A 14,914-nucleotide genomic window follows, 5' to 3' on the forward strand; every position below is an offset into this window, starting at 1 on the left:
CCCCATAGGTTTTTAACATTCTAAAAGCTCTTTATTCCAAAGATACTACAAGCTAGTCCGTGTATTCAGTAGGTGTACGTTATTTCAGAGGTATTGCAAGTATTACATACAACAATAATAAAACAGTGCATTGACACAAGAAAGGAAATTTACTTTTGGTACTTAAGTACTTTTAAAAGCAAGTACTTCTGTACTTTTACTTAAGTAAATATCTGTCTTTACAACTTTCACTTGTAATGGAGTAATATTTGACCAGGAGTATCTGTACTTTCACTCAAGTAATAGAGTTGTGTACTTTGTCCACCTCTGCTCATATGTGACCTGCATAAACACAGTTTGGTACGCTTTGCAATGTTGCCTTGTGAACGCGAACCGAACCAAGAAGAAAATGCAACATTTGTAACAAATTAAGACTCTGTTTCAGAACAAAGCAAACGATCTACAGGTCTGAAAACAACCTTAGAGATATTCCACTTTATAACTTTTTATTTGTGCAGAATTAAAATATAAACATCACGTGTAAATATCTGACTTTTTCACATCATAAAAACATGGATGTGGTATCAGTGTATTTTGTTTTTCAGTTTTGGCTTCTGCACACAGTGCCAGTAAAATCTGTGGGTCGTCGCATTGACGTTTGTTTCCTGTTCCCCTCGTTCACTCTGTGACACTCATTAGATCACATTGACGATGAGTAGGTGGAGAAGGGCCTCTCTGCTAGAATAATATGACCTGGTCTGACCGCTGTGTGTGTTAGTTTATACTGAGGGACATTATCATTGAATGTGCAACACAACCAAACACTATCGCTAAGTATTAGACACCAGTTGCGAGAAAGAAAAAAACTAAAGTAGTATCGGTAGTATCTGTAGTGCCATTATCTGCTATATTTTGTTGGTTTTAACATTAATCTTACTATATTGTTTAAATACTATTTTCTTATTTGTAAATCATTTGAGTTCTAGTAGAGTTTTTCCTTAGTATAGGAAAGTAGAGTTTTTCCTGAAACGCTCAAATTTACAACACCTTTTTTTCCCTTTAATATTATTTTTAATGACTGGAAATGTATTAAACACTTGCATGCAATCACATTAGGGCTGTAGCTATCGATTATTTTAGTAATCGAGTATTCTGCTGATTATTCCATCGATTAATCGAGTAATCGGATCAGAAGTCATTTTTCTTTATTAAAGAGCAATACTAAATATGCTAGAGATAATAAGATAGATCTCTTAAAATAAACAACTAATTTGTTTTCTTTTTAGAAAAATTTACATTTTTATTGCTGAAATTACATACATTAATAACCGTGAAAACTAAACCCATTTAATGTATTTAATTGCCAAATTACATTTAAAATGCAAATACAAATATATCAATAAAATAAATAAAATTAAAATATCAATAAAAAAATAAAAGAAATAAATAAAAATACAAAAATCAATTCCACATTACTTTAAAAAAGGTAAACAGTACAAACTAAAACTAAGACATAAATCAAAATAATAGTAATAAAAATAATAATAATAATAATACCTAAACATTGCATTTATGTCGTACAACTTAACTTTCAAGTTTCAGCCTATCTAAAGCTCAAGCATAACATAAGCCTTTACTGTCTTCTTGGAAGGCTTTGTGGCTTTTGTGAGAGGCAAAAATCAGTGGATAGGAAGGTAACTTGGAACAAGAACAAGAGACCATACACAATTTTTAAACACATTTTTCTGCAACATGAAATTAGAGTTATTTGGAGAATAAACCCTCTTAAATGTCCCTATACGTACTACTGGTGTGTGTGTATGTGTGTGTAAAACTTGTTTTTGATATCCTTCATACTCCTTTCTGTGGTATTTTTATGCAGAATGGCCTTTAGTCTTTCACAAAACATAGCTAACGTAGGGACATCATAACTAGCCACCATATTGATTTACGTTCTTAAATATGTCCAGCGCTTTTTTTTTTTTTTTTACAGTCTATGGTCTGGTCCAGCGTTTATGGGGTTGTGCGTCAGTAATAATGGTCCGTGGGGAAACACGGCGTTCTGTGTGTAGTTACAGTAAATGGACTAAACGAAGCCTCGAGGCGATGATTTTTTTGTATTCGAGTTACTCGAGGTATTCGAGGAATCGTTTCAGCACTAAATCACATCAGTCCCATCCTCTGCACTGACCTCAGGTCAGATACAGTGTTTATAATGAAGCAGAATCAGGGGCAGAGCATCCATTAAAACTGGGGAACTGGGGATTTCTGGATGTCCCCACATGCTTTCTGCTTTAATCGGTTCTTCTGGCCACAGTTACTGGTGTTTCACTGATTCTTGAGAAGTGGGACAAAACAGTGTGCAATACTGAAAAAATAAAACCTTGTACTAAGACAAATAAAACTACATTTTTGCATCTGACATGTACTAAGATACTTTACTATGCTTTGATTCAACCTCCCAACTTTTCTCTCTTTTATCAAAATGTGCTTTTTCCCTTGCCATCACTTATTCTGCAATCAAGCAATCAAGATGTTTTTAACATTTCAAAACACATTCTCATGTTAGCAGACATATTACATTTACCAAATGTGACCAACAATTCCACAACAAACATAAAACATCATAATGAAATATTATCAAAATATTCATATGACGGAGGTGACAGGCCTGACTGAGTTGACACTTCTGATGGTCGTGAAGAAAACCTGAACTATCAACTACATTGAATCAGTCAATTACTGTATTAAAACAAACACAAACTGTGAGTATGCTATTGTTTATAAAGCTTTTATTCAAGATTCACATTTAAGTATCTTGATATATCATTGGAACACAACTGGTCTATTTTCTCTCATCTCAGAACAGTATGTCTGCTGCTATGGTAACAAGGTAACTTTTAAAAACAGTTAAATGAACAAATAAAACAATTAGCTGTTACCTCTATCCATTAACATTCACCAGGATCTTAATATTCACATTTAAACATCTCAACAAATGATCCAAAAATGATCAGAACACGTATGATCAGATTACAAACAAACTGTATCATGTTTTATCCAGTGTCTTGTGTTCCTTGAGTGCCTTATGTTCCCTCAACCTTAACTCTGCTAGAAGTGATGACTATCAATCCACAAAAGTATTTAGTATTTGCACATTATTAGAAAAATAAACACTTTTATGTTTAATATGATTAAAAATGACTTGAAAACCACAGAAATATGATGACTTCACGTTGAATGTCAAAGCATTTAGTTTTTTCTGTTGATGATAGATGCTAATAGAACCTGCTTCAGGAGAATCAAATTATCTAAACATTTCAAATAATTTCCTCAGAAATTGGAAGATGGTGTTGACATCATGGTTGTGATACATGAAATATTAACATTACCCTGCAAACAAGCCTGCACGGGCCCACTTAGGGCTGCCAGCGCAGGGCCCCTGAGAATTTGCTCATTGGCAAAATGTTGGCCCCTTAGCACTGGCCCTGCACGGGCAGCCCTCACTTAGCCTCCAGGAAGCCTTAGCGCTGTTTTATTGAAAATAATAAAGTTTGAAGTCACCGCTATGGAGGTAAGTGCTTGCTTTAGTTGGGTTCCTGAACCTTGACTTAGCAAAAGTTGCAAGAAAGAAAAGCTGATCTGGTGATTTAGTCATCATATAGTGGCTTGATTCCTTGATCTCACCCAGCGCTTGATCTCTGAGACATTGTTTAGATTTAATTATTTCACATAATAGTAATCCTAGAATACAACTGCATTCAATTATTGTCCTGCTTTAATATGTGTTTAAAATAAATTTTTTAAAAGTCTTCACGCAGAAATTATTTGGGTGGGGTCATGTAGACTCACACAGATATCAAGATTCAGCGTATGAACCTCAACAATGGTGACAGTAAACAAAATATTCAGATCAACTCTGAACATCAGAAAACAAGCTTTTCGTTGATTGTCACCATTGTTGAGGTTCATATGCTGATCTTGATATCTGTGTGAGTCCACATGTTCCTATAATTTCTGCATAAAGACTTAATGTTCAAAATATTAAAGCAGGACAAAAGCAGTGGTATTTCTAGGGCTATTATAAAGTGAAATTATTAAATCTAAATAATGTTCTCAGAGATCAGCCTCTGGATGAGATAAGTGCATCAGGACACTTACGTGACTGAATCAACAATAGATAACCGTCAACATCTGATCAGTTTGTCTTCACACAGCTTTTGCTATAACAAATGTGCTTCAGAAACATGGGATTTCTCAAAAAAAATTCTCAGGGGCCTTGCGCTGGCAGCCCTAAGTGGGCCCGTAAAGGCTTGTTTGCAGGGTAAGATTTAAAGTGATCTAAAACTATAAATCTTACCAGAGCCTGTCTGACACTGAAGTAGGGTAGAGTGGGGTAAAACACCTCCCTACCATTTTCCCAAAATAACCACAAGACAGAGTCAAGGTCAATTTGTATTGTAACTATGGACTACATTGACGAGAGTGATGTAGAAGTTTTCACCATGAAGCTTACACTGGTGATGCACCGGAGAGAAAACTGATTTCACAGTAAATCCTCTACAAGCTTTTCGTTGATTGTCACCATTGTTGAGGTTCATACGCTGATCTTGATATCTGTGTGAGTCAACATGTTCCTATAATTTCTGCATAAAGACTTAATGTTCAAAATATTAAAGCAGGACAAAAGCAGTGGTATTTCTAGGGCTATTATAAAGTGAAATTATTAAATCTAAATAATGTTCTCAGAGATCAATCTCTGGATGAGATAAGTGCATCAGGACACTTACGTGACTGAATCAACAATAGATAACCGTCAACATCTGATCAGTTTGTCTTCACACAGCTTTTGCTATAACAAATGTGCTTCAGAAACATGGGATTTCTCAAAAAAAATTCTCAGGGGCCTTGCGCTGGCAGCCCTAAGTGGGCCCGTAAAGGCTTGTTTGCAGGGTAAGATTTAAAGTGATCTAAAACTATAAATCTTACCAGAGCCTGTCTGACACTGAAGTAGGGTAGAGTGGGGTAAAACACCTCCCTACCATTTTCCCAAAATAACCACAAGACAGAGTCAAGGTCAATTTGTATTGTAACTATGGACTACATTGACGAGAGTGATGTAGAAGTTTTCACCATGAAGCTTACACTGGTGATGCACCGGAGAGAAAACTGATTTCACAGTAAATCCTCTCATTTTCAGCAGTAAGAAAAAACATGATTTAAAGCTTGTTGTTTTGTAGAACATCACAGTTATCTATGATATGAGAACAGTAGGGCCTGCAGATAGGGAGTACATGTTATTTAATAAAAATATAATTATATTTTGAGAATGACATCATTTTTTCCTCAAACATAGTCAGTGGCTAAAACGCCCCCAGTGGGCAATGAGCAATTACTGTAGTTACTCTGTTCTGAACATCACATCCTTTGTTTTTCCATCAAATATATTCTAACTAGTTGGTTGAATAAAAATATTTGGATTTTATATTTAAAAATTAGGCTACCTCAAGTTAGCATCAGGTGGCTTAGTTAGCTAGCCAGTTAACATCAGCTAACAAAATGTTTTAAATAGGCTATTATAATTTTGTAATTCATAATTATTGATTATATTCTTTTTAATTTTAAGCAAAAACTGTCTGTACTCTGATTTTGCTGTAAATGTTTAAAGCAAATTGCTTTGTCAGACCCCTACCCATAGGGGTAAAACGCCCTCTTGGTACACATTTAATTTTTGTTAAAAATCTAATAACATGAAAACTCTGGACATTTTCATACTTTTTAATGTTTATAGCGTATGAATGATTGAACCCTTCTCTGTGGACACACTGTTTGTGAGAAGACAATAAATGTCATAGATTTGATATAATAATTATACAATTAAATTGAAGGGGATAATTGTGTTAAATGCATTCTATTAGTAATCCCGCATACCATTTACAATTGAAAATATGTAATTTTTAAACCTAATAGCAGTTACAATTGCTGGACATGTTTTGTCTCAGGAATCAGTGGTTTGTTAACAGTTCATCAACATGTGAGTACAGTTATAAGAATATAAATGTAAATTGACTCTAGGCTGTGGAATATCCTTGTTTTTCACAAAGTTATTTAGCAGAGATGAGTGTGTTTTGTGGAGCTCCTCATATGTTTCTAAATGCAACATTATACTGTAGCTCACTGGAAAAATGTGCCTCTACCTAAATGTTTGTAAAACTTCATACCCATACAGTTTACCTGTTTCTACCGAAATAAACACTAGTGGCAGTAAACACCAACAACTTTTATGCCTTTTCACACAAATGATTACAGAGGCAGATTATCATTTAATAAAACCTATTTCATGTGGTTGGTTTCTTTCACAATACAGCCTCCATATGTGTGGCTTTTCTGACGTAGTAAACATGCTCTGTAGCTCACCTGCTACTGCATTACACTAGTGATGTAGAGCGCTTAGCTATGAGTCCTGTGAAACACAAGTCAAGACAAAAGAGCTCAAGACTTGTAGAAGCAAGACTGTTTCAGCAAAAGCATTTTAATCCCACGTTTGCTTTTGTTAACAGTATCAGTTAGGTTTAGTGTAGGTGCTACGTATTATAAATCATAAACATTTACAACCTGTCACGGCATGTACAACAACTGACATAATAAAACATTGCCAAATTCATGTTCATCTATTTTAGGTAAACTCACTGGCCATTTCACTTTGAAAGTGTGGTAATTTTGCAGAAGTGTTGCCACAGGCACATTTCTACTTGTATTTTACATGTATCCCCAAAGGCTCGCTAGGGTCCCACCTGTAACTTTGGTTACACTTTATTTCGATAGTCCACTTTAGACATTCTACTAACTGTAAGTAACTTTGCAACTACATGTCAACTACATGTCAACTAATTCTCATTAATTTGCAACTACATGTCTACTAACTCTCAGAGTACTGTTAGGTTAGGTTTAGGGTTAGTTGACATATACTTGCAAAGTTTTTCATAGTCAGTATATTGTATGTTGTGGACCCATCAAAATAAAGTGTTAGAAGATATTAAGCAGACAGTCTACTAATACTCTAATGACTGCTAGTTTACATGTAGTGGCAAATTTACTTACTGTTAGTACAATGTCTAAAGTGGACTATCGAAATAAAGTGTTACCGTAACTCTTGACTGAAGACTATGGTATCTCGACAAATCTGAGCACAGTTCGAGACATCGGTCATGAGGCTTCAATCATTAATTACGAGCCCTACTGGCTCCAAAGGCTCATGTATGTACAGAAATGTTTGTTGATGACCTGACATTGTTGTGTATGTCCATGCAGCAGGATGCATGCCATACAGGTGGACTCGGTACAGCGCTGGATGGAAGACTTGCGGCACATGACGGAGGTGGAGTGCATGTGCGTTCTGCAGTCTAAACCCATCGGCGTGGATGAAGACGCTCCAGGTGAGCTCATCGTGTCCGGGACAGGTGCTATCAGTGAGTACGTCACTCGTGATAATCTGCAGATGCTGCTGAAGAGGGCGCTGGTGGTCAGCACGGAGCTGGGGAAGATGTTCCAGCGGCTGGAGAAGGGCCGCTGGCAGCGGGTCCACAGCACAGCAGGCAGGGTCCACTGTCACGTGCGCTCGCTCATCCAAGAGTACAGCACGGCCAGAAACGCCCCACCAGAGATGCAGAAGGTATGAAAGGACACATTCAGAAACAAACAACAGATGTGTCTTCAGCAATAACATTTAAAAACATAACGGCTTTAATCACATTTAGCTAACATTTTTCATTGATGAAATAATTGGTTACTTATTTTGATAGTAGCCATGCTATACTATAAAACTTTAAAAAACGTTGCAAGTACATGTCAACTAACTCTCATTAGAGTATTAGCTGACTGTTAAGATAGGCTTAGGTTTAGTAGAATAAGTTGACGTGCCTGTAAAGTTACTTGCAAAGTAGTCAGTAGACTGTCTGCTATTGTCCTTCAAAATGAAGTGTTATCAGATATTAAAGGCACAGTTCACACAAAAATGAAAATTCTGTCATTAATTACTCACCCTCATGTCGCTCCAAATCCGTAAGCCCTTCGTCCATCTTCAGAACACAAATACAGATATTTTTGATGAAATCCGAGAGCTCTCTGACCCTCCATAGACAGCAAGGATACTACCACGATCAAAGCATCGTTCAATAGTTCATGTGACATCAGTGGTTTAACCTTAATGTTATGAAGCTACTAGAATACTTTCTAGTATTCACGATGAACTAAGAGAATGCCGGCTCCTGTGTTAGCAGCATCACACGCATGGGTTGTGAATGCACGGTGAAGACTGACATGGAAGAGAAGAAGTTGTTGAATGAAGTTGTTATTTTTGTTTTCTTTGCGCAGAAAAAGTATTCTCGTAGCTTCATAAAATTACAGTTAAATCACTGATGTCACATGAACTATTGTAACGATGTCTTTTCTACATTTCTGTGCCTTGATCGTGGTAGGACCCTTGCTGTCTATGGAGGATCAGAAATCTCTCGGATTTCATCAAAAATATCTTAATTTGTGTTCTGAAGATAAACAAAGGCCTTATGGGTTTGGAACGACACGAGGGTGAGTAATTAATGACAACATTTTCATATTTGGGTGAACTAACCCTTTAAGCAGACAGTCTACTAGCACTCTAATGACTGCTAGTTGACATGTATAGTACTTGCAAAGTTACTAAGAGTTAGTAGAATGCCTGTAAAAGATATTGCAGGGGTAAAGAAGAATTTATGATTCATAACTGCACTGTAAAATCTAATTAGTTGGGCTTACTTAAAAAAAGCATGCAAACCGATTGCCTTGAAAAAACTAAGTAAAGTGAAATAGGAATAGTATGTTGTACTGACAGATGCTTAGTTAGTATAGCTTACTTACACGAGAGTTCTAGTAACTAAAAAAGAACTGTAGGGGGTACTTGATCCTTTCATTTAGGTTTACTCATGACTTAGTATAGCTACTCACTGACTCCCAGAGTGCATTGCGGCACGGAGCTGGGGAAGATGTTCCAGCGGCTGGAGAAGGGCCGCTGGCAGCGGGTCCACAGCACAGCAGGCAGGGTCCACTGTCACGTGCGCTCGCTCATCCAAGAGTACAGCACGGCCAGAAACGCCCCACCAGAGATGCAGAAGGTATGAAAGGACACATTCAGAAACAAACAACAGATGTGTCTTCAGCAATAACATTTAAAAACATAACGGCTTTAATCACATTTAGCTAACATTTTTCATTGATGAAATAATTGGTTACTTATTTTGATAGTAGCCATGCTATACTATAAAACTTTAAAAAACGTTGCAAGTACATGTCAACTAACTCTCATTAGAGTATTAGCTGACTGTTAGGATAGGCTTAGGTTTAGTAGAATAAGTTGACGTGCCTGTAAAGTTACTTGCAAAGTAGTCAGTAGACTGTCTGCTATTGTCCTTCAAAATGAAGTGTTATCAGATATTAAAGGCACAGTTCACACAAAAATGAAAATTCTGTCATTAATTACTCACCCTCATGTCGCTCCAAATCCGTAAGCCCTTCGTCCATCTTCAGAACACAAATACAGATATTTTTGATGAAATCCGAGAGCTCTCTGACCCTCCATAGACAGCAAGGATACTACCACGATCAAAGCATCGTTCAATAGTTCATGTGACATCAGTGGTTTAACCTTAATGTTATGAAGCTACTAGAATACTTTCTAGTATTCACGATGAACTAAGAGAATGCCGGCTCCTGTGTTAGCAGCATCACACGCATGGGTTGTGAATGCACGGTGAAGACTGACATGGAAGAGAAGAAGTTGTTGAATGAAGTTGTTATTTTTGTTTTCTTTGCGCAGAAAAAGTATTCTCGTAGCTTCATAAAATTACAGTTAAATCACTGATGTCACATGAACTATTGTAACGATGTCTTTTCTACATTTCTGTGCCTTGATCGTGGTAGGACCCTTGCTGTCTATGGAGGATCAGAAATCTCTCGGATGTCATCAAAAATATCTTAATTTGTGTTCTGAAGATAAACAAAGGCCTTATGGGTTTGGAACGACACGAGGGTGAGTAATTAATGACAACATTTTCATATTTGGGTGAACTAACCCTTTAAGCAGACAGTCTACTAGCACTCTAATGACTGCTAGTTGACATGTATAGTACTTGCAAAGTTACTAAGAGTTAGTAGAATGCCTGTAAAAGATATTGCAGGGGTAAAGAAGAATTTATGATTCATAACTGCACTGTAAAATCTAATTAGTTGGGCTTACTTAAAAAAAGCATGCAAACCGATTGCCTTGAAAAAACTAAGTAAAGTGAAATAGGAATAGTATGTTGTACTGACAGATGCTTAGTTAGTATAGCTTACTTACACGAGAGTTCTAGTAACTAAAAAAGAACTGTAGGGGGTACTTGATCCTTTCATTAAGGTTTACTCATGACTTAGTATAGCTACTCACTGACTCCCAGAGTGCATTGCAGCATGAATAAATTATGCAGTGGCTTTGTTTTACAGTTGTTGATTTTATTTGCCAATTTTATTTGCTGTCTTGTGTCAGTAGTAGCACAACAAAAAGAGCAAATAAAATGGTTATTGTTACAATAAATACAAATTAATGAAATTGATTGGTTACCATTGTTGTGATTCGCGTGCTGAATGTTTAAGTGTGTGTATGACTTCAATATATTTCCACACACTAAGGATTATATAAACCCAATTAAGATCATCTCAGGGTATTTATGAAAAATAAATTTGATAAATTTATTGTTTGATAAGTTCATTAATAAACACATACCATAAATTAATTAAATCTTTAATTAGAAGATAGGTCACTTTCTTAAAGCAACCTATTTATTACTTTTCTTCCTTTGAAATCAAATAACTCTGATTTCATAATGCATTGCTGCATTAACAGGAAGAAATTTATAGTAACGTAAACCAAGTTCCAAGTGCCCAACCAAAGGGAACGCTAATCACTATAATGGTGAATTCATTGGTTCCTTTGTGGCTGCTTGAATATTTTAAGTAAGTGTCACTCAAAACAGTAAGTAAATTGTTTTATTTGCCTTGAAAGTAGCTGTAACTTAATAAAACCTAGTAAGTATAACAACTAAGTAAAGATAACTAACTAAATCTAAGTAAGGTAAACTATTGGATTTTACAGTGTGGGTTTCTGCTTGACCATTGTTAGTAATGTCACTATTACATTTACTCACGCTCAAGAGTTAGTGATTTGAACAAATCCCTGCAGCGTTTGTGCACCTGACATGAATGATTCCTCAAATCATGTGTGCTGTAGAGGAGAGTGTGTTGGTATTTTACTAAGTGATCAGATTCACCATTTCAACCTGCTGAACCAAAAAACTGGAGAAAAAAATCCCATAGATTCACACTGAAGGAGCCATAATTAGCAAAAGAGAAACACTATATTTTAGATGTAACCTATAGTTAAAGATTATTCTCAAAAAAACTTTTAATTGTGTGGTTTATGTTCACACCCTGCAAAGCTTGATATTGTAAAGTACTGAACGTTTGATATTCTGTGTGTCATCTCTGGTGGCAGTATGAGAAATCACTGCTGGAGAAGTGCATGGAGCTGAACGTCATTACTGAGAGGTGAAGAATTTTACACAACATCTTACACCTATTTTCATCACCTTAAAGTTCACAGACTGAAGATCAGATCAGGTGTAACTGATAGTGTTTACCCCACAGGTGTCTTCATACTCAGGATGAATACTTCCTCAAATCTATGAAGGAGGCCATCCACGAGATTCTTACTGACGTCAGCGACTCCTTTAGCCATATGATTGACATGGCACTGGCCAGAGAGATACAGGCAAGAGTAGGCTTATACTACATGAAGCTTAAATAGATTGGGCTTCACGGATCATTAGATTTACTGAATGTTATTTTTGTTTTAGTTATTTCGGCTACAGCTTAAGTATTCATGAATCATTCTTAAATAATAAAATATCATAATAAATGATCTTCACATTCATCCTAATGCTATGAAGTTGAACAGATGGCCTGATTTTACTCACTGCTACAATGTAAAATTAGGAAACTGGCCTGTTTACAACAAAAAATGTACAACAACAACAAAAAATTATCTGTACAGTATTATTTTATAATTGATAATAAAGGCAAAATAGCCTTCTCTTTGTAAACTAGACTCAAAGGCATTTGATAAAAGTATTTTAATATGACACTGAGTAAATACGGTTCATAACTATTTTATTGTTTACTGCCATATCCATTTTAGCAAACCCAATGATGTATTTTGTATTTCATTCACACTAACACCTAACCTTGAGGTCATTAGTATTAGTAGTAGTAGATAAGCCATTCTATTGTTTTGAAGTCTATTGTGAGGTCAATTTTTTAATGTAAATTTATAAAGGTCTCTGAAACTAAATTTTACTGACAGTGGTTAGAACATAACATATAGGTTTGCATTACAATTACAATGAAACATTAAGTGAAATCTACTACGGTCTAAAGAAATATAACTAGAAACCTGACTGTGACTTGGGTGATCCATTAGTAACATTTAATTCTCTTTTCTTTTTTTTTCTCTTTTTTTTACAGATTTTGATTCGTCAGATTGAGGATTCCAATAATGTTTTTGCCATCAGCACTGCCATTAGTAACCTACTGTCTTTAACTCAGGATGGGCCGCAGCTCTGCAGCATCATCGCTAAAGTACGAGAATACACACACACACACACACACACACACACACACATACACACATGTTTTTATGTCATTAGGATGACTTTCCATAGGCATAATTATTTTATACTGATCATGTTTTCCACCCCTTACCCTAATCCTGCATTTTTACATTTTCAAAAATAAAAAAAAATAAAATAAATGAGTGTGATTTATAAGCTGTTTTTCTTTTAGGGCCTAATAAAATGGCCCCACATTTGGTCCTCACAATGTGCAGTACATTAAACAAGTACAAACACTTCACACTGTCCTGCTGTGGTCATGTGATCAGCTCCTTCTAGAATCTGTCATCTTATGTAATGCTTTCACTCCATTGCATTTGCTCACTTTTTGTTTCCGTTTCACCAAATTTGCAATAAAATGCAGATTTGTTCCAGCTCAGCCAGCTTAGATGGAGATCATATGTGGTTCATACCGCACATTTGTTTCAGATGGATTCATGTCTGGGTCATTTCAGGCTAACTCAGTTTTCCAAGTCATTTCTTTAAGGATTTATCACTGGCTTTATTGAACCAAAGTCTGTTCTTAGTGGTAAAGTCCTCTTAGTGGTAAAGGGCACATATTTTGTAATCACACAAGTTCAAATCCTAGATCTACGTACATCGGCGTAGCTCTTACAATGCTTGCTGCAAGCGATGAGCAGCATCCCAGACCCTCTCGCTTTCCCGGAAATCAATGATTCACCACTGGGATGTTTGATGGTTCGTCATCTCAGGGAAACAGAGGTGGCTGGTAACCGAGTATGCATTGGAATGGTATTAATCTAGTCTCTTATCTACAAGGAAAAATTTGAGCATACTCAGCCCACGCTAGGAACCAGTGCCAAGAGGTTTGGTGGCTTTGGCAAAAGGTGTTACAGTTTTTCTCGATTGCTTAAACACTATCACCAGGCTTTTGAACTAAAATTTCAAAACCATAACGCCATTTATCAAAAAGCACACCCATTTCCCTAAACTATAAACACTATTCCCCTTTTTGACACATGAATCAGATTTGTTGAACTGTCACTGCAAAACTCTACACACAAATCCCTTCATTTCTCATTGCCTAGACCATGTTGTCATTTAGAAAGCACTAGCATTCAATATTGTTCCAAGAGCAGTAAGGGGTGAAGGAAGAGGAAGAGAAGGAGGATGAGGATGAGGGGCAAGGAGACAAGGAGTCTCAGATGAAATTCGTGCCACTAGTTGACCATGTCCTTGTCCATGGTATGACTATGAGGGAGGCTGGGCAATGAGTTCAGCCAAACTTAAGTTGCTTCACCGTCGCCTCGATCATAAGAACCTTCAGGGAGGAAAACAGGTAGGTGTACCTCAGTGTACTCTACTGTAACTTTTGAGTGCTGTACTCTGTTACAACACATGCATCAAATTGCCTTACATACAGATAGAGTTTCTGTCTGCTTCCATTTTGTAAAAAGGATGTTACAGTTACAGTAATCAGTACTTCTATTTTTGTAGGACACAGAGACGATGGAATGGAAGAAGCCTGACTAGACACTTCAGCTGATGCCATGCAGGGGTGGATCAGGCATGCAAGAGGATTTTACCCTCGCTGCCTGGCTAGGGCCAATATAGCTGTGATGTGGACAAGATTCTCTGGCCTGACCCAGAACAAAGATGTGATGCTGGGGCAGAATATTTTTTGTTGTTGTTTGGTGTATTGTACTGTACAGTACATTAAGGAATAAAAAATGTGCAAATGTATACACATGTGTTCATTATGTGAAAATTTCCCTAAGGGGGAGAACCACAAACAACATAACTTATTACTGGTTTTTGTTTTTGTAGTATTGTTTTGAATTGATCTCACCAGTGTGTAATACTATGTTGTAGTGTGTGTGTTTTTGAGGGCTTGTGTGTGATGTCTGAGGCCAAAGTTTGGTTTTTCAGCAAGAGTGAATGGTTTTGAGTGTAGAGCTTCATTTTGACCTGAAAATAGGATGTTTGGGGAATTGGGTGAGACGTTATGGATTTGTGTTTACTGTTTTGAGAATACGAGGCATAGTTTCAAGAAATGTGTTTAAGCAATCGAGAAAAACTGTAATGTTGTTAAATAACACAAATGTATCTAATCCCATTTTATTAAACAATGTCTTTGCTGCTGACCTTTGATGATCCAGTTCAACCATACTAATAAGCAAAAATGACTTTAGATAAACTAACAATTGTGCTTCGTTGTTTTTTTTTTTGTTTTTTTT

At 36.4% G+C, this 14,914-nt stretch overlaps 1 protein-coding gene across 1 annotated transcript in view; it reads left to right on the forward strand.

Moving 5' to 3' along the window:
* The window catches only part of LOC107734626 (protein inscuteable homolog), a 79,957-nt gene that overhangs the window by 34,153 nt on the left and 30,890 nt on the right, over positions 1-14,914 (forward strand). The window contains exons 3-6 of the mRNA XM_016546621.1: positions 7,291-7,651; positions 11,543-11,595; positions 11,695-11,818; positions 12,571-12,684. Of these exons, the coding sequence (XP_016402107.1) occupies positions 7,291-7,651; positions 11,543-11,595; positions 11,695-11,818; positions 12,571-12,684 (652 nt within the window). The remainder of the gene's footprint in view (positions 1-7,290; positions 7,652-11,542; positions 11,596-11,694; positions 11,819-12,570; positions 12,685-14,914) is intronic.

Source organism: Sinocyclocheilus rhinocerous, unplaced genomic scaffold (genome assembly GCF_001515625.1).
Source record: "Sinocyclocheilus rhinocerous isolate Xijiao unplaced genomic scaffold, SAMN03320098_v1.1 scaffold674, whole genome shotgun sequence".
In the NCBI taxonomy this organism is placed as follows: domain Eukaryota; kingdom Metazoa; phylum Chordata; class Actinopteri; order Cypriniformes; family Cyprinidae; genus Sinocyclocheilus; species Sinocyclocheilus rhinocerous.